At 41.4% G+C, this 20,854-nt stretch overlaps 1 protein-coding gene across 1 annotated transcript in view; it reads right to left on the bottom strand.

The window, feature by feature from the left end:
* ADAMTS19 (ADAM metallopeptidase with thrombospondin type 1 motif 19) overlaps positions 1-20,854 on the bottom strand; it is a 1,193,695-nt gene that overhangs the window by 395,052 nt on the left and 777,789 nt on the right. The window contains exons 12-13 of the mRNA XM_085632713.1: positions 8,029-8,159; positions 4,565-4,731 (exon numbers count right to left, since the gene is read on the bottom strand). Coding sequence (XP_085488839.1) covers positions 4,565-4,731; positions 8,029-8,159 — 298 coding nt within the window. The remainder of the gene's footprint in view (positions 1-4,564; positions 4,732-8,028; positions 8,160-20,854) is intronic.

Here is a 20,854-nt window from a genome sequence, read left to right as displayed (position 1 = left end):
TAGTTGTATTGAAAGGTAGCCAGTTTAAGGATTTTGAGGATGGTGATATGTGATCATTTTGTAGCAGTGCACCTATCAGTTGGAGGAAGAGCCCTCTTTGATTCTAGATTGATATTGATGCTTGACTTTTTTTGACAAAGAAGGCGCAAGTAGGAGTGGCTTTGCCAGAGTCAGGGCGGATGGGCGCTTTGAGCGATTGTTGACTAACAATTTAAAATAATTTCTTGGCTTGATTAAGTTGGGATCTGAAGAAGTCGGCTTTTACACTCTTGATTTTTTTGTTGTACGAGCTCCTTACAGCTCTAAGGTGGTTCAGGTGATCGGTAGATGGTATGGATCTCCAGATCTTTCCGCTGCCCTTAGAATTGCACGGATCCTCACTAATGCCGGCCCGTTGATGTACCTCGCCTCTGCTAACTGCTTTAAGTTCAGTTGCAGGGCCTTTCCTTTTTCACTTTGGCCCTTGCCCCATACCTCAATTCTGGATCCTGCCACTGCAATATAAGTAAACTGTAACCTGTCCTGATGCTGGCCTAATACCTCTACAGCCGAAACGCCGGCGACTTCCACACCGGAACTCCTGGCGCCCCTTTCAAGGATACCCCATTCATTTATTTTTGCATTCTGTATCATTAACTATTTGGGTGTCCTAAATATGTACAAATTTTAAACCCCACTGTTGCGTCCGTCGCTATCGCTGTACATACCACCCCACGTGCCACTTGCGCCATCACAGTCCTTCCTGAGCACTTGTGCACAGTATGTCATAGGTTACATGCCATTCAATGTAACGCAGTACTATCATTCCATGTGCTTGTACATATAAAGTATAATATGTCAAACATGTCTACTTACTGAAATACAATTTATTTCATAAAAGGAATGTCTCCCTAGTTTTCTCCCCTTTTGATTTAATTCTCAGCAATTAATTGTGCTACATATATTTGACCTTTAAATAACACCCTTTTTGAGACATTGTTGTTTGTTACAGATTATTGCCCTAGTCTCCATGGGGTATATGGGCTACCTCCTGTAGTCTGATACTGCCCTTAGAATACAGCGTTCAGAGTTTAGAGTGTCATTGAACCGAGGTTTGAAGTTTTTGGAGGAGGCTTTTTTTATTGTAACAGGGCTATAATGTCCATGATACCAGAGATAAAGGAATTGTAGATATCCGTGAGGACATGAACATCCTTCATTTCTGAGTGGGGAGACCAGGCCTTTGAACAGCAGATTGCTAGCTCTTAAGTGTTGATATTTATGACGTTCCTTTTCCATTGCTTTGTTTTCTTGCGTTGACAGTGGAGTGAGAGCGGATTCCCCAGCAATGGTCCCTTTATATAACCCTGTGGAGTTAGGGTAAGTGATTTGTGGATTTGTTTTGGTCAGTTCAAAATAAAAGCAGTAGTAGATGTCACCGCCAATAACGGAAAGTTAGACATTGGCTCTATGTGTATTTATGTGAATAAACAGTTGCCCATGTGCTACTTTACTGGCGCCTGTATCAGAAAGAAACCTATAGATCATAGTAAAACACAAGTTAGCTGGGCCACTGTTTCCATGAAAAAGGAAGTCAGGTAACAGCTAATTATGTTGAAATGAGCAAAACTGATTACTCAGGACACAGATGTGGAATCCCTATAGCCCCACGCCCAGGACATATTGTTTGGGGTAAAGGGCAACACGTTCTCATGTGTATTTTGTCCTTGGGACAAGTAGACCCAACCCCCTGCAGCACAAACCCTTTGGCTGCCACTTTTGCAGTACCACATTACGGATCAAGGAAGAGCACGGTCTGCAGTTAAGGTAATATTTTAGTCCATATGTTAATGCTGTTCAAACTTGTTTTTATGGTTCATTAATTAAAAGCCTTTATTATTAGGGTGGGCGCTCCAAGTAAATGTTGTAACTCTGACTGCACTACTGGCAGTGGTTTCTATATATAAATGTGTACACACGTTTTCAAAGTTTAGCAATATGAGGCTATGTATAATGCTTCCAGAATGCTCTCTGATTTGTTACAAATATTTGCAGAAGCTTGAAATCATGATTGATGATTCTTTGCTTTCAAAGTAAAATGTTCATAAAAAAATAAAAGCAGGAAAGAAACATGTAGCTAAACTTCTGTAAAATGTTAGGTACCGTTTCTATACAGCATCATTAAGTAACATGTTGATGCATGCTAGCATTTCCCAAAAATATTCATAATGGAAAATCAGTGTAACCAGTTTCAATAACATTATGGGAAGCAAAAATAAACAAGCATTGGCAAAGTTGAAATTGGTGGTCAGCTTTTTAGTTTTGTCAATGTGTGAACACCTTATTGGTGTGAGAGCTGCAGGGCCCTCACCATTATAACAAACATTGGCAAAAGCAAAAATTGTTTTGGTCTCAAAAAGCACACACTGCCATAGTAGTTACTGGAACTGAACAAAATTAGTTTGTGTGCCGATATGCTCCTTGTGAAAGAGCAGAATGCTGTCACTCACAGTAAAGCCAGCCGATACAGAGAGAGGGAGAGAGAATTTTAATAAACGCAAAAAGTCACGGTAAACGCTAGACCAAATTAGGGGCCCAATTATTAAAGAAAGTCTCAAAAGTGCACCCATGGTACATGTCCTTGCATTAAGAGCAGATATACGGCTTTCGTGTATTCCCAAGAATTTAGAGAAGTAGGTCAAGAAATAATACTCCTAGAAAATATTTGTGAACTGCATTTTAGCATGAGCAATTATGCATGCGTAGATTTGCTAATGCAAAAATCTGAGTGTTTGCAATTTTACTTTCCCTACAACCACTTTTTTCCCAACTCTGGAAGAAGGTTTACGTCTGCCATTGGCAGGAGTAAATTTCCAAAATTTTTCAGTATGGAAAAAGATTAGAGAAGAGTTGTTGAAAACCCTTAAAACATGCAAGTTAGCAGGTTTGCACAGACACAAAAGATCATTCTAACCCAGGAACTATTGCTTACCTCTACCTTCAGCCCCAGTACGTAGATGCAGAAACGTGGCAGCATATTGGGATTGCAAGTATTCAAACACTACTATGGTATGAGTCCTGGCATAATCAGAGAGGCTGTATCAGTGCTCTTATATAATGAGATAGCTGCCATAATGTGTCGCTGCACTACATGGCACCAAAGGGACAAGTGGATTTTGTTACAGGACAAGTAGACTTATGAAGCAACCTGCTCTATGGACAAGTAGATATTTTATAAAATTCCACACGCTAGTGCAGTGATTTGCTTGAAAAATCACAGTTTTGATCTCGTTCTTATCAATTACATTTTGCGAAAATTACCTACATAAATTTGTGGCAAAAGTATCTTAGTAGCTTGTGGGGATAAATTGGGTCTACTTTACATGAGAGTTTTAACGGATCTGTACAGTGTATGAGAGCTTGGCAAGTAAATTAGATGCGCGTTGTATTAATTTTACCATGTCTTAGAAGGCCTATAAAATCAGATTCTATGTATTTAATGTATGTTGAGAAGGTTAGATTGATCATATGCAAGCCTTATATTGCAATAACTTAGTCTGAACAAAATAGTAATGCATTTGATTGCAAAAAAGGGTCCCATTTCAGGCCATCAGTTCCTAATCATATGTGTATATTAAAACCATATGGAAAAGTCAATGGGAAGGTAATTAGACTAAGGGAGATTGTTTTTGAAATGTGCAGTACGATTATGCAAGTAATCCATCATGTGCATTGTTGTCATACAGCTACGCCTCTTGCTGCAGCTCATTTTTGCATATTTTGTAGGTCTCCATTAGGGCAGAGTAACTACTGGTTTACTGCTTCCATTACTTTGAGGCTTGAGCTCTTGCCCCACGATTGTCAAACAGTGCAATTACAGACAATTATAGGTTCTGTCCCCTAAACTATGCGGGTGGTGTAGGTCTCGAAATAGTACCAAAACCACCTATGTGTGGTGTTTCTTCACTAACCCAACAGAGCCCTCTTCTAGTACATTCATTCAGAAGAAATCACTTACCTGTATAAGGCCAGCTCAAAGAAAATAGAGGAATCACCTGTTGGCCAGTGCCTAACACATAACAAAACATAAACTGGGGAATCACACCTGGGTTGTATGAATGCAGTTACGGCACTCTTCCTTGCGGCTGATGTCGGACTGAGTTGCCAGGGGAGTCTTGAAATAGGGCCCAAATACCAGCTTCTAAGAAGGGGTGTCTAGGTTGCCTCAGAACGAGAGGGGAACCCACCATGGGCCTTTCTAGCATCCGCCCCTTTTGACTGAGCACCTACACTTGAGTGCATAGGTGTACACGGACACACTGTGCTCCAACCTTGAGAACCACCTAGCAGGAGTTTGTGTAACACACCCCTGTAACTTTCAATCCCAACATCACATATTTTCACCTCTGGCTTCTAATAAATACATCACATGTTCGTCAGAAACACTTGAAGTGATACTATGCAGAGGCTGAAAACTCCTCCATGGACAATGCATTTATTTTTGACCAAGACAATAAAATAAAATATATCGGATCACTATACGTTTCCGTTTGGTAGGTTTATTAAATCAAAATGTGGCTCTTACCTTCATCAACAACAGCCTGCCATTGCGTCGGGTGCATCTGGTAAGATGGTCTGAAACTAAATGTCTGACATTGCCAGTCCCTAAAATCAGATGTCCCAGGAGGGCAAGCAGCATTCTCACAAACTCTGTACTGCTTTTTAGGACAATTTATTTCTTCTTCAGCAAGTCTGTATGGGAAAATATAAATATCTTTCACCGTTTTGGAGTTTTGATTCTTTCTATTGTTTTCAGCACATGGAACTTCATATGCCATTTCATCGCCGAGCCATTTGACATACACTTCTATTTATCCGTAGGAATCTCATTCGTGAATTTGTTTATTTCCCTAATCTGTTCCCTGTCTTTTTGTTATTGCTTAACATTTTACCTTATGTATTCTTATTGTAATGTGCTTGACATTTTAAGCTATCTATCGCATGATGCATTCTGTGGACGATGGGTCTTGGTAAAATGTATTGCTTCTTTCTCCAGCTACTCAATGTGCAGTCTGCGAGAGGCTAGATTAGATATGCAGCGATAATTGACTCCATCATATAATAATTTTAATTGGAAACTGTGAGAAAATATAACGTCGTTAAACAAGACAAGCAGCATTCTCACAAACTCTGTACTAATTTTTAGGACAATTTATTTCTTGTACAGATTAATGAATTGTACTTTGCAAATTTAAGAAAAATATATATTAGGTTTTCAGCATTACAATCGTTTAAAAAAGATCTCGTCCTCTTTCAGTATCCCTCTGTCACATTCGAAGTTAACTTAAGATATATTATTAGGCCTGGATCCAGACATTTTTAACGATTGCGATCCGAGTGAATCTTACTTTTGCTGCTGGAACACAGCAAAACCTGGAGCCAAATTCCATAAAGAGATCCGGGTGCTAAAAACACAGGGGCAGATTTATGTGGGACTTGCGCCCCTTTTACGCCGCCGTTGCGTCACTTTTGTGACGCAGCGGCGGCGTAAACCCTGCGCCACATTGCGCCCCATTTACATCGTGACGCATCTATGGAGATGCGTCACGGTGTAAAGCCCTGCGCCACGTGAAACCTGTATCAGGTTTCACGTGGGCGTTTCGACGCGGGGGGGGGCGTTCCGACGCAGGAACGCCCCTGAAAAGTGACTCAGTGAAATCTATAAGATTTCACTGAGTCACTTTCCCAACGCTGATGCGTCAAAACCCTGCACCTGCTTGAAGCAGGCGTAAGGCTTGACGGACCATGTTAGGGATAGGGTAGGTTGGAACAGTGCTGGAGTTGCGTCGCGCTTGCGACGCAACTTCAGCACTGCGCCAACCTTACGCCGGCAGATGCGTCACGTATCTGCTTGTCCTTGCGCCACGATGCACCGCATTGTAAATGCGGCGCATCTGCGGTGGCGCAAGGGCAAACTTGCGTGACGCATCTTCCCTGGCGCATCCATGCTGATTTGCAGGGATGCGCCAGGGAACATAAATCTGCCCCATAAAATTTAACAAAATTTGTTGTATTTTATACTAATTGCAATGTGGATTACCGAAGGGACCCGGTGATCCTCTGCAGACACATTTTCATATTTTGTACACTTTTATTATTATGGTGTTCACAGTGGCCATTAAGAAATCTATGATTGTAACTGCATAGGCACCATTACAAGGGTATTCACAAATTAAGTGGGACTTATAGGGGAATTAGCGAATATGAACCTCTCAGGGGGAACAGTTGATCGCTTTGGATCTAAAGAATGAGGAGCCGTGATCATCTTCTGATGGTGGTTGCCCTGTGCTTTCAGAGCCCTGGCCCTAAGAATTTGCAGAGCGTCTGCAGGACCCAGGATCCTCCTGTACATACTGAAGCTTGTCAGGTGAGGCCAACAATAACTCTGGTCACCTAAAGCACAGGCATAAGCTAAAGTAGTGCGCACACGTCTTTTGCAGTTGAGCAAATAAAAGAAAATGTGTGGCAGTCCCTGCATGTTGCATGACAATGAAGGATTTCCACCACACTCACATCGAAGTCTGAGATTCCTCTCCTGACACCTTACTGCCTCTTAACTTTCACTTCATCGGAAAGAAATTCCAGATAAGCAAAGTGAATTTTGCTCAAGAAAAGTAGAACAAACCACAAGACAGAGAGAACATACAACACTTTTAAGCATGCCTTTTGGCACACATAAAACATGAAAAAACACACTCAAGCCCCACGGAAGCCACATGGATAATAATTCTGCCAATTTTGATTTTAAGGTCTACAATGTGTGTTTCAGACCTGTTACCAACAGATGGCCCCCACAACGGCATTGAGCTGCTGTGCCTATTTATGTATTTTCTGAAGGATGAATGCTCTTAAAATGGAGTCAACTTCACATCAATGTGAATGGAAGGAGTAACACCATGGGGCAGAATTAGAAGCACCTTGAGCCTTCTTGCGGCGCCATTGCGTCACTTTTTTTGACGCAACAGAGGCACAAACAATGCGGCCTATTTACAACGTGATGCATCTAGGGAGATGTGTCACGTTGTAAAGCCCTGTGTCACATTATACCTGCGTCAGGTATAATGTCTGCAGGATGGGCGTTCCCACGCAGGAAGGCCTCATAAAAGTGACATAGTAAAATCTAAAAGATTTCACTGTGTCACTTTTAGGACGCCACTGCGTCAAAACCTTACACAGTGATGCAGAACAGTAGGTATAGGCCTCAAGTCAAAATACATTGCTGGAGTTGCGTCGTGCTTGCGACACAACTCCAGAAATGCGTCACTTTTGGGCCAACAGATGCGTCAGAATTTCTGATGCATCTGTTAATCCTTGTGCCATGGAGCACTGTATTATAAATACAGCGCATCCATGGTGGCGCAAGGACATTTGACTCTGGCGAGAGGAAATTGACGCATCGATGCAGATGAGTCCGTTTCTTGTAAATCTGCCCCCATATACTTAAAGAGTCCCTGCCATGGATACTACACTTCGGAAGTTAGTTACACAAAGACAACTTGAACAGGGTTGTGTTGTTCTTCTATTAACTAATTCATACATTTTAAGGTATATCATCACTTCTTCTCCCTGCTCTCCTCCCTCGGCCCATCTCCCTTATGCTGTATCAAGCTCCTTGGCCCCATCACTCATGTTGTCATATGCTGCTTCGGGCACTCTCTCTCTCTCTCTCTCTCTCTCTTTCTCTCTCTCGCTTTATTCTCATCGCCCGCTTTAAGTAATGACTGGGAGAGGCTACCCTCTTGCATTATGTAAAGGTATGACTTACTACTTTGCTACTTCTGGCTTGTAAAAGCCTGTACTCTATAAGACTATGAATTCTAATATATTCTAAACCGCTATCTCTGTTGAGGGCTCAGGCAATATCATTTGTTTTTTAAATCTAACTTATATTGCTCTACAAAGTGTCATGATGAAAGGACAATACGTAGCAAAACGACATCTCCTTCTCAAAGTCCTTAATCCAGTTATACACATACATTCGGTTCTTACCCATGGCACTTGCGTTGTCTGCTACTTATTCCGGTGCTGCAAGTTCTGCTGCAGGGACTCCAGGCACTCCATTCACTCAACTGCTGATCCGGAAATGACATCATACTGGTACATTCTCCAGCTTTACACCACTGTTAACAATTGACATCTTTAAAATGGGCGAGTCAACAGATTCAAAGCAACATTTATTTTAACATCATGTTCATAATGAACGTAGTCACAGCTAACACAATACAAATACATTTCTAAACGAGTGCCTACATACAATGTTACATAAAAGGTGCACTCGTCAACATTTTAAATGGTACTATGTGCTACACATTTGATAAAAGATAAAATTTAAGTACTACTGGCCAGCAGAACATATCTTACTTTGAGTTACAAACAGGGCACGAAATATCAGGGATTGTTTTTGTATTCTTGTCATTAGAGGTATTCTGAAAAACTACAATATGCAATAATCCAGCTTTCGCATTTTAAAACCGTCAGCAGTTCACATTTAAGGGCCCATGCACTGTCCCTACACTTGCAAGGAAACCGTTCTGAGAGGTCCAATATAGAGAAATACAACACTAAAAGCCCCACCTGCTTGGAAAGGAGACACCAAAGAGTGGGCACTAACAACAGGATTTCCTTCTTGACCCAGAGCGACACCAGAAGGTGCTGGTTTTCCTACACAACTTCTAATTTCAGTTTGGCTGGTTGCTACACCATATTTAAGAACACCGATTTGCCTAAAAACATTGCACTTTCAAAAAAATGGTTGCAAGTGTGTATCTAATCAGAGCTTGCTTCGTAAGAAGTATTTGATACGAAACCCTGAAGAACAAATTCAACAGCAGCAAGGCAGACTACCTCTTACTTGCTGTCCTTGAGTCTTCCAACTGCCATCGCCTTACATCACGCAGAATCCGCTTACATACTAACCCATTATTACCTTCTTAGGATTGTATAATGAGTCACCAAGCCCCCAACACATACTCCTTTTTATTTAACAACAAATCATAAGCTAATCAAAGTAATACAACATCTTGAAAATGAAATTTACTTACACTAATATATTATCAACTTAAGAATGAAATACAAATACCATAAACAAAACAAAAATAACAATGAGGTTCATACATATTAAGAATTCTCACGTACATAATCTCCTGACTACTCAACCAACCACTCAGACTAAAACTGCAGCGGATCCATTACACGTCCTATCTGCACATAGCTGTATTTTATTTTTTCCCTTGCACTGAACGGAATAAAATTAAGTCCAGGCAGCAAGAGGATTTTTTTAACATAACTATTCACATCACATGAGCACTTCTCACTTTTTTGTATATTTTTATTTTTTTCCCTGATCACTACTGAAACATCCAGTGGTTCCCTCCAGGATGATGCTGTCACGTATTTAAAATCAAGGCAGAGAATCAAGATATACCGCCCCGAACCGTCTTACGTGAATGAGGGGTTTTTTATCAAATATCGGAAACAACCACCCGAACCCTGGTGACAGGTACAAGTGATCCATTCCCCTTGATTATTAATACCTATCTGATACTCCATGTTCCCCTTCTGACGCCAAATCAGAAAAGCAATCAAAAAAGAGAGAGAGGAGGAAAGGGAGGTAAATGAAGGTCCAGCGCCTCGTGCTCCTGAGTAACGAGTCACTCACTAAAGAGAGTCACTGTTCCTAAAGAGAAGTGTGGGAGAGGTCTTTTCAGAAGGAGGGGGGATTGGAGAAACTTTTACTTGATGCTCTCACACACCCTGAAGAAGGCCTTGCTTCATCATTGGACGGTGCTCCTCGTTGGGTCTGTGCTGCAATGCCCTATCAGTCCCCTGAAGGGTCGCTTTAGCCCAGATCCTTTGGATATCAAGCCATATGATGTGTGCGGGTCAGTGCTAATTCTGTTATAGGTGGGTTGTGAGTTAAAAAGATGACCAGAGGGTAACCAGAGTTAATGAATTTAATAAAAGGGATTCCTCTGTCACTGTTAAAAAAACAAAAGGTTGAGTGCTGCTCAAGGGTAGTTAGGGCCCTAAGTAGCTAAAGCATGTTGTGCAATTGTGAAAGTGAGATGCATTAGGTCGACATGTTTCGCGCTTTACGTTGTCTCAGGAGGAGATCCCTAGTGCTTCTTCAGGACCAAGAGAAGGTGAAAAGGGTTTGATACGTGTGTAGGTAGTGGCCTCATAAATTGAAGTAGTGCCACTGAATGAACCTAAGAGGTGGTCCGATCTATTGGATATAGGTAGATTTCCCCATGAGTCAAGCAAGAGCGTGCTAGTCATCACAATAGTTATGTTGCCAGGCACAGTCTCTTGCACCTACCTCACCTCTTGGTTGCTCGACTCTCTTTAATGAGTGGCTAAATCAGAAACATCATTAGATGGACAATCAGCAGATCCACTTGCCCTAAGTCTAGTAGACGACAATGTAAAATCACCTGAATTGCCATCAGTATCCGGCACATCTTCCAGAGGAGTTTTACTAACAGAAAAATACTCAGCCTGAATTTACCTCCATATATCAGAAGGTCCAAACACTACACTATTGAGTTTCCACACTTTTCCATTCCTCAATCTGACTAAATTTCTCAAAACTTCAATTAGTTCTTGAGGTTCTTAAAATCGACTCTCACCCAAACAACACAACCGGTTTCTACACACATACCCAATCACCAACTTTAACATGCACAGCCATGGTACCTTTCTTGGAATCATAAAGCGATTTACTATTCCTTTGTTTATCACAAATCTTTTCACCTGCCTCTTCCTTCTACACCTGTGTGGAATAAACCATCCTGAATTGTACTTAGTTATAGGATTCCTACCTCTCATCATCATAAAGGGGATATGCCTGTGGTTTCATTATTGGTAACTCTATTAGCCCACAATGTTATACCAAGCTACACAGCTCAATCAATGTTACTAGTTATGGCCAATTGCACTTCTCCCTTAATAACATGGTTGAACCTCACCACCATACCCTTTCCACATGGATTGTATAACCATTGTCACTTTGGATAGTGGCAGGAAAATATTCTGAAACAAAAACTTGAGCAAGAAGCTCTAGAACAGAATTTGTGTCTGTCCTCTCAACCACTTTCACCACTGGTTATATTGAAAACAAACCAATAAGAACTACTTCAAACTTCTGTAAGGATCCAATAGGTCCCATAATATCTATCACAACAGATTCCCAGGGATTAGACGGGCTCGAACTTTCACACATTGGGGGTCAGGCTGTCTGCTATGATTTGTCTGCATTAACACATTCAAGATCTATTCTCACAAATCTTTCCACAGAAAGGCTTACACCTGGCCACCAAAACAACCTTTTAACAACAGATTTACTTCTGGCAATGCTAAAATGTCCCTTATGTCCCAGGGCATTAACACTTTCACCCCTCAATAGCGTACCATTGTCTTATGGTAATTTACAAATAACCTCCCAGGAAGGCAATATTCAAGCTTCCATACCTTTCTTTTTTAACACTAACTGTAAAGTTTCGTCTATCCTAAATTCAAGAATCCACTCATCAGCTTTGACAGCAGGAGCACCACAATCATTCACCAGTGCCATCTAAAATTCCCCTGTTCATCTTCGAATTCTTCCAATTGTGTCGGCATCCTAGACAGAAAATCTGCAATAACATTATCTTTCCAAGGTACATATGACATCTTAAAAGTCATAGACTTTCATTTGCATGGCAACCAAGCAATTCTGGCATAAGAATTCACAATGCCCTCCATTGTTAGAATGTTAACAAGAGGTTTCTGGTCACACCATATAGTACATGGTATACCTCAAACAAAAGCTCTAAAATGCTCAAACACCTATGCACATGATAAGGTCTTGTGATCAATAGTGGGGTGATTTCTCAGAAAGAGACAAAGAACTGGGTACATAAGGAACAATTCCTTCTTTTTAATATTTATGAATGTGCAACAACACTGCTCCCAGTTCCTTGATGCTGGTGTTTATAGTAATGAAACCATCAGTACTTGGATCAAAACATTTTAAAGCAGTTGCTTCCGCAATGGCAGTTTTGAAAAGTGATCTTCACTTTGCTTCAAACATCCAAGCTTGGTTTTTGTTCTTTAACAATTGTGTTAAACGGAAAGTTCTTTCTGCAAATGTAGGGACGAATTTCACACAATACTCAACTTAATCTATAAATGAACCTACATCATCCTTGCTGGTAGGTGCAGAGGCTTCTTCGATTGCTCTGACAAGAGACAGCTTAGATTTGGCGTTGTCTTCTCCAATAACTTGACCTAGGCAAGTTGCACTGTTCTCTGCAAATTTACACTTCAAACATTCCACCCTTAGGCCCCTAAACTCCAAAATCCTTAACGCTTCCACCAATCTTTCTTCATGTTCCTCTCTTATTTTAACAAAAACTAAAATACTGTCCTGGAAAAAACTTCACACTTATTTTTTTACAAACAAATTAAACATTAATTGCTGAAATACACCTATCGCTGATGGCACCAGGCACAGTATTCACTTGAATTGAAAACATGCCACAGGTGTGACAAATGTTGTATATTTTCTGCATTCAGGTGACAGAGAAATTCGAGACAAAAGGACGATGGTGGAAAACCATTTTACACCATTTACAGACTACCATTTCAAAAATTGGATGCAAGGCTAATTGATCAAGGATTATGGTATTGTTGAGATTTTGTAGATCAACACATAACCTAATCTGGCCACAACCAAAGGAGTTACATAATCTGAAGCTTCTCCTGGTTTTTCCAATTCCTTTGAAACATGTAACCAATTATGAAAGGTATATTTCTCATATTGGATATCCTCTATTCGCATGATCTTTCGATAAAATCCTGTGCTCAATTCTCTGCTCAAATCCTTTTTGATTTCCCAGCTCTTCTCTAAATTCTCTCGGAAATCTGCTGAATATGTCATATCCAACCTGTACACCATAATCAAAAATCAGTACCTTCCCCTTACTACTCGAATGAAGCACGAAATGCAAGTTCTTTGATCAAACCACCCCAAAACAGGGGATTCCTTTCTTGCCATATACAAGTTACTGCATGTTGTCCTTTAATCAGATTTAAATGTGAACCATCTGAACCCAACCATATCAATACGCTCACCACTGTAACTACTCAAATTACTCAAACAAGATTCTTTCTAGTTTCACCATGCTGCTTTTAAATGCACCTATAATTGACAGAAAATCTCCTGAGCCCATAAAAGACAGAAAAGTATTTCAATATGGCAGCTCATAAGGTTACATAAGGTGACCTTGCGTGGTGGCATAAAAGGAGACTCAGCACAGGAAAAGATGCTGCATGCAACCGTTGCCTGAAGACGTGATTCTGTAGAAGTTGTACCCAATCGCCATCTGGAGATGCAGCAATAAACCAAATCCTCATTGATAGAAATGGGGGTCTCTAGTTGGCAATGGTTTGCACCTTTGTCCAAATAGCGACCCTTCTTCCCAGTCAGGGGAAGGGGGATACACTTCTAAAATAACTCCTGCTCACCCCCTTGGTAGCTTTGCACGAGCAGACAGGCTTATCTCAGTGGCAGGGTGTAAAGCATTTGTGCACACATACAGTGATACAGTGAAAACACTACAAATGGACACCACACCAGTTTAGAAAAATAGGTAATCTTTATCTAAACCAAACAAGACCAAAAATCCACAATAAAGTAATCAAAAAATGACTTTCAAAAGATAGAAACAGTTCTGTGTAAAGCATACTTTAGATGCAACAGTTTTAGCACAAAGTACCTTGGATGCGTCAAAATCATAAACAAAAACATCCGCAGGGAAGATGATGCATCAGTTCCTCCTGCCCAGGAAAGGTGATGCGTCCGTTCCTTTCTCCAGGGGAGGTGTGCCTTACTGCCATGCAGGGGTGGTGCTGCATCAGTTTCTTACTGAATGGGGGGTGATGTGTCTGTTTCTTACATTGCGAGGAGGTGATGCGTCGGTTTCTTACTGCTGCTCCAGCGTTCTTGTAGACTTGCTGCCCCGGTACGATGCGTGGGGATTGGGGATCACTTCTTGTTGGGGCGGTGACAATGGCGCTGCGTTGGTTTCTTCAGCCGTGGTACCGCGTTGCATTAGTTCTTGCAGTCGCACAGCAGGGCCTGCGTAGGAATCGATATGTTGATCTCCGACTTCATAGATGGGTGCACTCAGCGCGACGTGGGGCCATTTCCCGAGCCACGGGCAGGCACTGTGTCGGTTTCTTCGGCGATGCATCAGAAACAGGTGCTTATGCGTCGGGCTTCTTGAAGTTGCATTTCTTTTCCTGCTTCCAACAGCAAAAAGAACCTCCAGAGGCTCGATTCAGCAACAGGCAACTCCAGGTTAGTCAGGGGAGCTGGTGGTGAAATCTTTGTATCCCTGAGACTTCAAAACAGGAGGCAAGCTATACCTCAAGCCCTTAGAGATCTTCGTCAAGCAGGAAACACAGCACATAGCAAAATCTTTATCCTCTCCTTGGCAGAAACAGCTACGGCAGGCCCACCCCAAGCAGCACACAGCAAAGGGGCAGTACTTCTCGTTCTGTTTTCATAGCTCTTTTCCTTGGCAGAGGTTCCTCTTGAATTTCAGAAGTAATCTAAAGTTCAGGTGTCTGGGACCCAACATTTATAGTCCATTTCCCTTTGTTCTCTGGTGTCAAAGAGGCTCAGTTCTCAGTCCAAACCAGTTCTGTCCTCTCTGGTGCAGCTGCCAGGCAGGAGGTGGAGACAGCATAGCGTAAGGCAGACTTGAACCATTCAGGTGAAAGGAAATCTCCTCTCGCTACTCCAAATGCAGCCCAGGTCTATTCCGCCCAGCCCTGACTGACCCTGGAAAGGCAGGACACACCTCACCCTCCCAAGTGGCTGTTTGAACAGAATGCACATCCCCAGCCCCTGTCACTCCAAGGTCAGACAGTCAATACTCAAACATAGCAGAGGCGCACTGATGGCTAAGCAAGAAAATACCCACTTTCCTATCTTATTGCCATGGGCAGTTATACTTATAAGATATTATAAGTAAACTCCCCATTCTATCCTATGGGACAAATTGCCTTTCTATAGTGAAAAATGAAATTGGCAGTATTTCACTATCAGGACATGCCACACACATCAGGGCATGTTTTACCTCTCACATATGCTGCACCAAGCCCACCGGGGTACTTTGGGCCTACAATTGAGGTGACTCTCATGTAAGAAATGGGAAGGTTAGGGCCTGGCAAGTGGGGCCATTGCTAGGTCGAAATAGCTGTTCTAGACTGCACACAGACACTGCAATGGCAGGTCTGAGACCCTTTTGCAAAGCTGCCTGTGTGGTTGGCACAATCAGTTCTGCAAGCCCACTATCAGCATTTGGTTTACATGCCCTGTGCACACAAAGTGCACTGTACTAGGAACTTAACAGTAAACCAACGAAGCCAATTATGGAAACACTAATTTACAGAGGGTGCACTTGCACTTTGGCACTGAACAGCAGTGGCAAAGTCCACAAAGCATCTAGACAAGCAAAAACAAAGCCTAACACACTGTGAAAAAAACAGGTGGCAAAGGCAAAAATACAGAGGAAACCCACGCCAAGGATGTCAGGTCTAACACTCATACTCTGAGACTGCATGGCAGAGACTTTCAAATATTCATGCTGCGGCAGCTTCAACAGAAGTGTATTGCTTCTGCTGCAACACAGCAAAGTTGAACAGCTGTACTGTGACCTGATCAAGCAGACAAAGTCACGCGAATAAAGTTGCAAACAATAAAATATCAATAATTGTTTTTACCAGTTGGTTATAATTTCAAGACTGAAGAACATAAACTGGAGTGGGTTTCTGTTCGGGTAAGCTTGTCCCCACTTGTAAATAAATATGTACCACATCCGAGCTTGCTTTGTAAGTAGTCTTCAAGTACAAAAATTTGAAGACTACTTAACACTACGTAATTCTACGTAATTCTTCCTCTTCTTCTGTCTTTCAACTGCCCTTACCTTACATCACACAAAATCCGCTTACATACTAACCCATTATTACATGCTTAGACTTCGATAATGAGTCAAAAAGCCTACAATAGGGCACTATCAGCAGGCCTACCTCTAATTTTTGTTTTTCTGGTTGCTACTCCTTATTTAAGAATGACGAATGGCTATAAAACATCGCACTACAAATAGAACGACTGCATGATAAAACTAGGGAAGGGAAGAACTCACTGAGTTTCACTCTGTGGAATTCTACGGAGTTACATAAACTCTGTGAGATTCCATGCAATTCTGCCAACCGATGGAAAATATGCAGCTTGCACTGTAATTTAGCACTGGCAGCCCAAGCAGCACCGAAAATCTAAGTGAATGGCACAAATGCATTATGTAAGAGCGTGTAACCATTCCAGTTTACTTTGCTGCTGCTCAAGTAGAAAATCTACTCAAGTGGCAGCAAATCTACTTGAACAGTAGCCCTTGGACGGTGACCTCTTGCAAACACAGGCAACTGCCCATATTAGAAAATCACATTTGGGGCTGCCAAATCTTGCTCATGCTTGCATATTCTGGAGCCTTGTGGGAGATAAATTCTGCCATGCGGTGATTGGCGGAATTTGGCCAGAACTCCGGGTTAAAGAGTGATGCGAAGTGGACAAACGTCAGCTGAACCTGCAGGCAGAGCAGAACATTCTGCCCACCCCTAACTAAAACACTCATTTAGGGAACTGTGGAAAGAATATGCAAAATTGAGAATGTATTCACTACCTCCTAAATGCCAACCCAGTTAAAAACATATTACAGTGGAATCTATTGAATTCCCCCATGGCTTTTATGACCACTCAATCAATCAATCAATCAATCAATCAGGGTTGGTAAAGCGCAACTACTCACCCGTGAGGGTCTCAAGGCACTGGGGGGAGGGGGTGTCGCTCAGTTGATTGTTGGGGTCATCCGAAGAGCCAGGTCTAGAGTTCCATCCTGAACTGGAGCAATGTGGGAACTTGCCAATAGAGGAGGGTAAGGTCGTTCCAGGCCTTTGCTACGAGGTAGGAGAAGGTCTTTCCTCCTGTTCTGGTCTTGTAGATATGTCAGAAGGTGTCCAGAGAGAGATCAGCTAATCAGAGGTGTCTTTGGGGGATTCATCTCAGAATCATAAGTAACCAGCTTGCCATCTTTTTCCAGACAATAATCATAGAGATTTACCTGGAATTCCCATTAGAGAATATCCCCGTCCTACAGCCTTGTCTTCCTAATGATGTCAATGAACAGCATGGTACAGTTCATAAGAAGCTCTCAGCCCTCAATGAATCTCAGGTTAGGGAGTAACTTTTTACAACTGAACCAGGGGCTCCCTATCAACCACACACCCTTAAATTATCTCCAGTGATTCGTCGCTTTAAAAAACCTTCAGAAGATTCAAGAATTCCAGACTTTGTCACCTCTCCCTTCTAAAATCCTGGAGAGAACCTTGAATCAAGAATGTTTGAGAGTTCTAGAACAGCATAATGTCCTGAACATGTCTCAATATGATTTCAGAAGCAGCCACACTGCGGAGTCAGTACTGGTGACCGTCGCTGATGACCTGAGAGGCATTCTTGATGGGTGGGTCTGCTGCCCTGACCCTCTCTGCAGTGTTTGATACCCTATCTCATTCTATCATAGTGGTCCATCTATCCTAACTCAGGTTCAAAGGTAAGGCTCTCAAACTTCGAAATTATTTCTTGGCTGATAGAACTCAAACAGTGTTGTGTGGTCTGTTTAGGTCCAAGCCATTCTCTCTTCAGTGTGGTATTCCACAAGGTTCATCTGTAAATCTGACCCTTTTTAATTTGTATCTGTCTCATCTTGCTAGCCTTGTTAGATGTTTTTGGCTCTCAGTACTATCCTACAAAGACGACACACAGACTATTCCACGTGTCTCCAAACAATCGATTGCTAGCTACCAGTAGCTCCTAGACAACTCCAGAGTAGCTTACAGCCTTTAGTTCTTTTTTATATAAGGACAAGATCATATTTTCCTTTAAAGCTAAGGGAAGGCTGTGTTTATTTTCCATTATCATCAGGCTGCTGATAGCCCGTCCTGATAATGAGCACAGCCAGATTGATGACACAGACTGGGGCTGGGGCACAGAGGTGACCTTGTCAACTCAGAACTGGAGCTGTGAACAAAATTATGTTTTTGAATGCTTTTAAATGGGAGGATATGAAAATGAAAAGTTACCTTTATGATTAGGTTAATTCTTCATTTTAATTTTCTTCCATTGTAAAGTGTCACTTTTACAAACAGCTGGCCTCTTGCTCCCAGTGGGCTGTAGACACAGTGCCATAAGTAAAAGTGAAAAATACAGCCCTTTTTTTAAATGAGTGCAGAAAATGTTTCCATATTATGGAGATTTTTGCAGAACATTTTTCTGCCCTTTAAATTTCTCCCATTTGAAAAAAAGATTGTATGTTTGTGTTATACATGTAACAGTACCACATATGGTAGAAAGTATGACCTGTGCTGCAAGTACATACGACACAGACTTTGAGTGACCCATACAAATATATCCCATTCATACGTGCACATTTTCATACATCTCCAAAGACCAGGCTCTCACTGACACACATGGTAGCCCCATCATAGTGCCTCAGGTCAGGGATGTGGAATTCCTATAGCAGGACGCTTAGGACATATTGTTTGGGGTCAAGGACAAACAGTTTTCATGATTATTTTGTCCTTGGGGTAAGTAGTGAAACCACCTACAACACAGCCCTTTAGGCTGCCAGATTACAGTACCATGTTATGAATTAGAGAAGGGCATTGTCTGCAGTTAAGATAATATTTGTATCCATGTGTTAATCCTTCTCGAACTTATATTTCTGAATCATAAATAAAAAAAGAAAAATATTATCAGGGAGAGCGCTGTAGGAAATGTTGTAAGCTCAGGCCGCACTACTGACAGTGGTTACAGTATAAAAATGTGGACGCATGTTTGAAAGTTTTCACAATTGAGGCTCCGTATAATGCTTCCAGGATGCCCTCTGATTAGATGCAAATATATGCAAATGCTTGAAAGCAAGATTGAGGATTCTTTGCAACTAGAATTTTTTTTGTTGCTAAAATACTGTGTTATTTTAGGTACCATTTCTTTGAAGTATCATTTCGTAAAATGTTGATGCATGCTAGTATTTCCCAAACATTTTCATAGTGGAAAGTCAGTGTAATCAGTTTCAACAAAATTATATGAAACATGAAAATAAACAGGCATTGGCAAATCCAATAGGTATGACACTGATGGTCAGCATTTTGGTTTTGTCAATGCATGTCTTGTTTTGACATGTTTTTTGTTGTGGGAGCTGCTGGGCCCGCATCATTATAACAAGTATTGGTAAAGGCAAAACTATTTTTAGTATAAAAAAACCACATTGCCACAGTAGTCAGTCAGTTCCTGGCACTATACAAAACTACTGTGCATGCCAATATGCTCCTCGTGAAACAGCAGAATGTGGTCACTCACAGTGAAGCTAGTCTGTAGATATGTATATAGAGAAAAAGAGATAGAAGTTTAATAAAAACAAATAGGGTACCAATTCTTGAAGAAAGTCGTAAAAGTGCAAATGTACAGTTTTCATGAGCTCACAAGAAGTGGGTCAGGGAATCACACTCCTAGAAAATATATGTGAACTGCATTTTAGTGCGAGCAAATATGCAGGTGTAGACTTGCTTATGCAGAAATCTGTTGAGCTGTAACAAGTTCACTCTTCCACCAACTACTTTTTTCTCCAGCCCTGGAAGAAGTTTTACTTCTGCCCTTGTCAGGAGTAAATTTTTCAAAGCTTTCTCTGGATGGGAAAATATTAGAAACGAGCTGATGAAAACCCATAAAACATGCATGTTAATAAGTTTACACAGACTCAAAAGGGCACTTTAATCATAGGGAACAATTGCTTACAGCTACCTCCAGCCCCAGAATGCAGACCTGCAGAAAGGTTGCAAGATAAGGGAGTTGCTAGTATTCAAACTCTACTTTTGTATGAGCCCTGGCATAATCAGAGAGGCTATTATGAGAGCTCTTATATAATGAGATTGCTGCCATACTTTGTCATCGCTCTACATTGCATCAAAATGACAAGTGGACTTTGTTACAGGACAAGTAGATTTATGAAGCAATATGTTCCATGGATAAGTAGATATTTTAATAAATGCCCCACCTCTGCACTAATCAAAATATTTTGCTCACACCATAGTATCTGACTCTATGGACATTAGGTTTAAAGTCATTTAAGTTGGGCGTGGGGGTGTCTGGTAACAATGCGTGAGTTGTTGAGCCTTCAGTAGCTCATGATGATTTTCACTGATCAGAAGTAGCCCCCACTACAGAAAAGGTAGGAGACCCCCTTTACAGTCACTATCACTGATGACACTCAATTAGTTGATTCTGCAAGACGTAGGTAGCTGGCTAAGATCAAAATGTCTCAAATTGTATGAAAAGAAGACAGAGGTCTTGCTGTTTGGTTGGGATTCAGCTATATGATACAAAGCCTGGCGACAGGGGAAGATGGGCACCCTATCAGTATCAGACAAATCTGCTAGAAATTTAGGAGTTGTCTTTGATAGCTCGTTATCATTCACAATGCATATCAGTCACGGTTACCTGCTATGCCATTTTATACTCACTAAGGAAATTCTTTTCTTTTATCCCAATCTTCTCACATAAGACATTTATCTAAACTTTAATCGCCTCCATCTTGACTTTTGCAATGCTGTTTATCTGGGGATAAATAAGGTGCTGCAATCTACACTTCAGGTGGTGCAGAAAATGGCATCTCACCTTATTCTCAACATACCTAGATATCAAATCTGTTACTAA

The sequence above is a fragment of the Triturus cristatus genome, chromosome 2_1, assembly GCF_964204655.1.
Source record: "Triturus cristatus chromosome 2_1, aTriCri1.1, whole genome shotgun sequence".
Lineage (NCBI taxonomy): Eukaryota > Metazoa > Chordata > Amphibia > Caudata > Salamandridae > Triturus > Triturus cristatus.
Note: the sequence above shows the minus strand (reverse complement) of the source record. Positions and strands in the feature narration are given on the sequence as shown.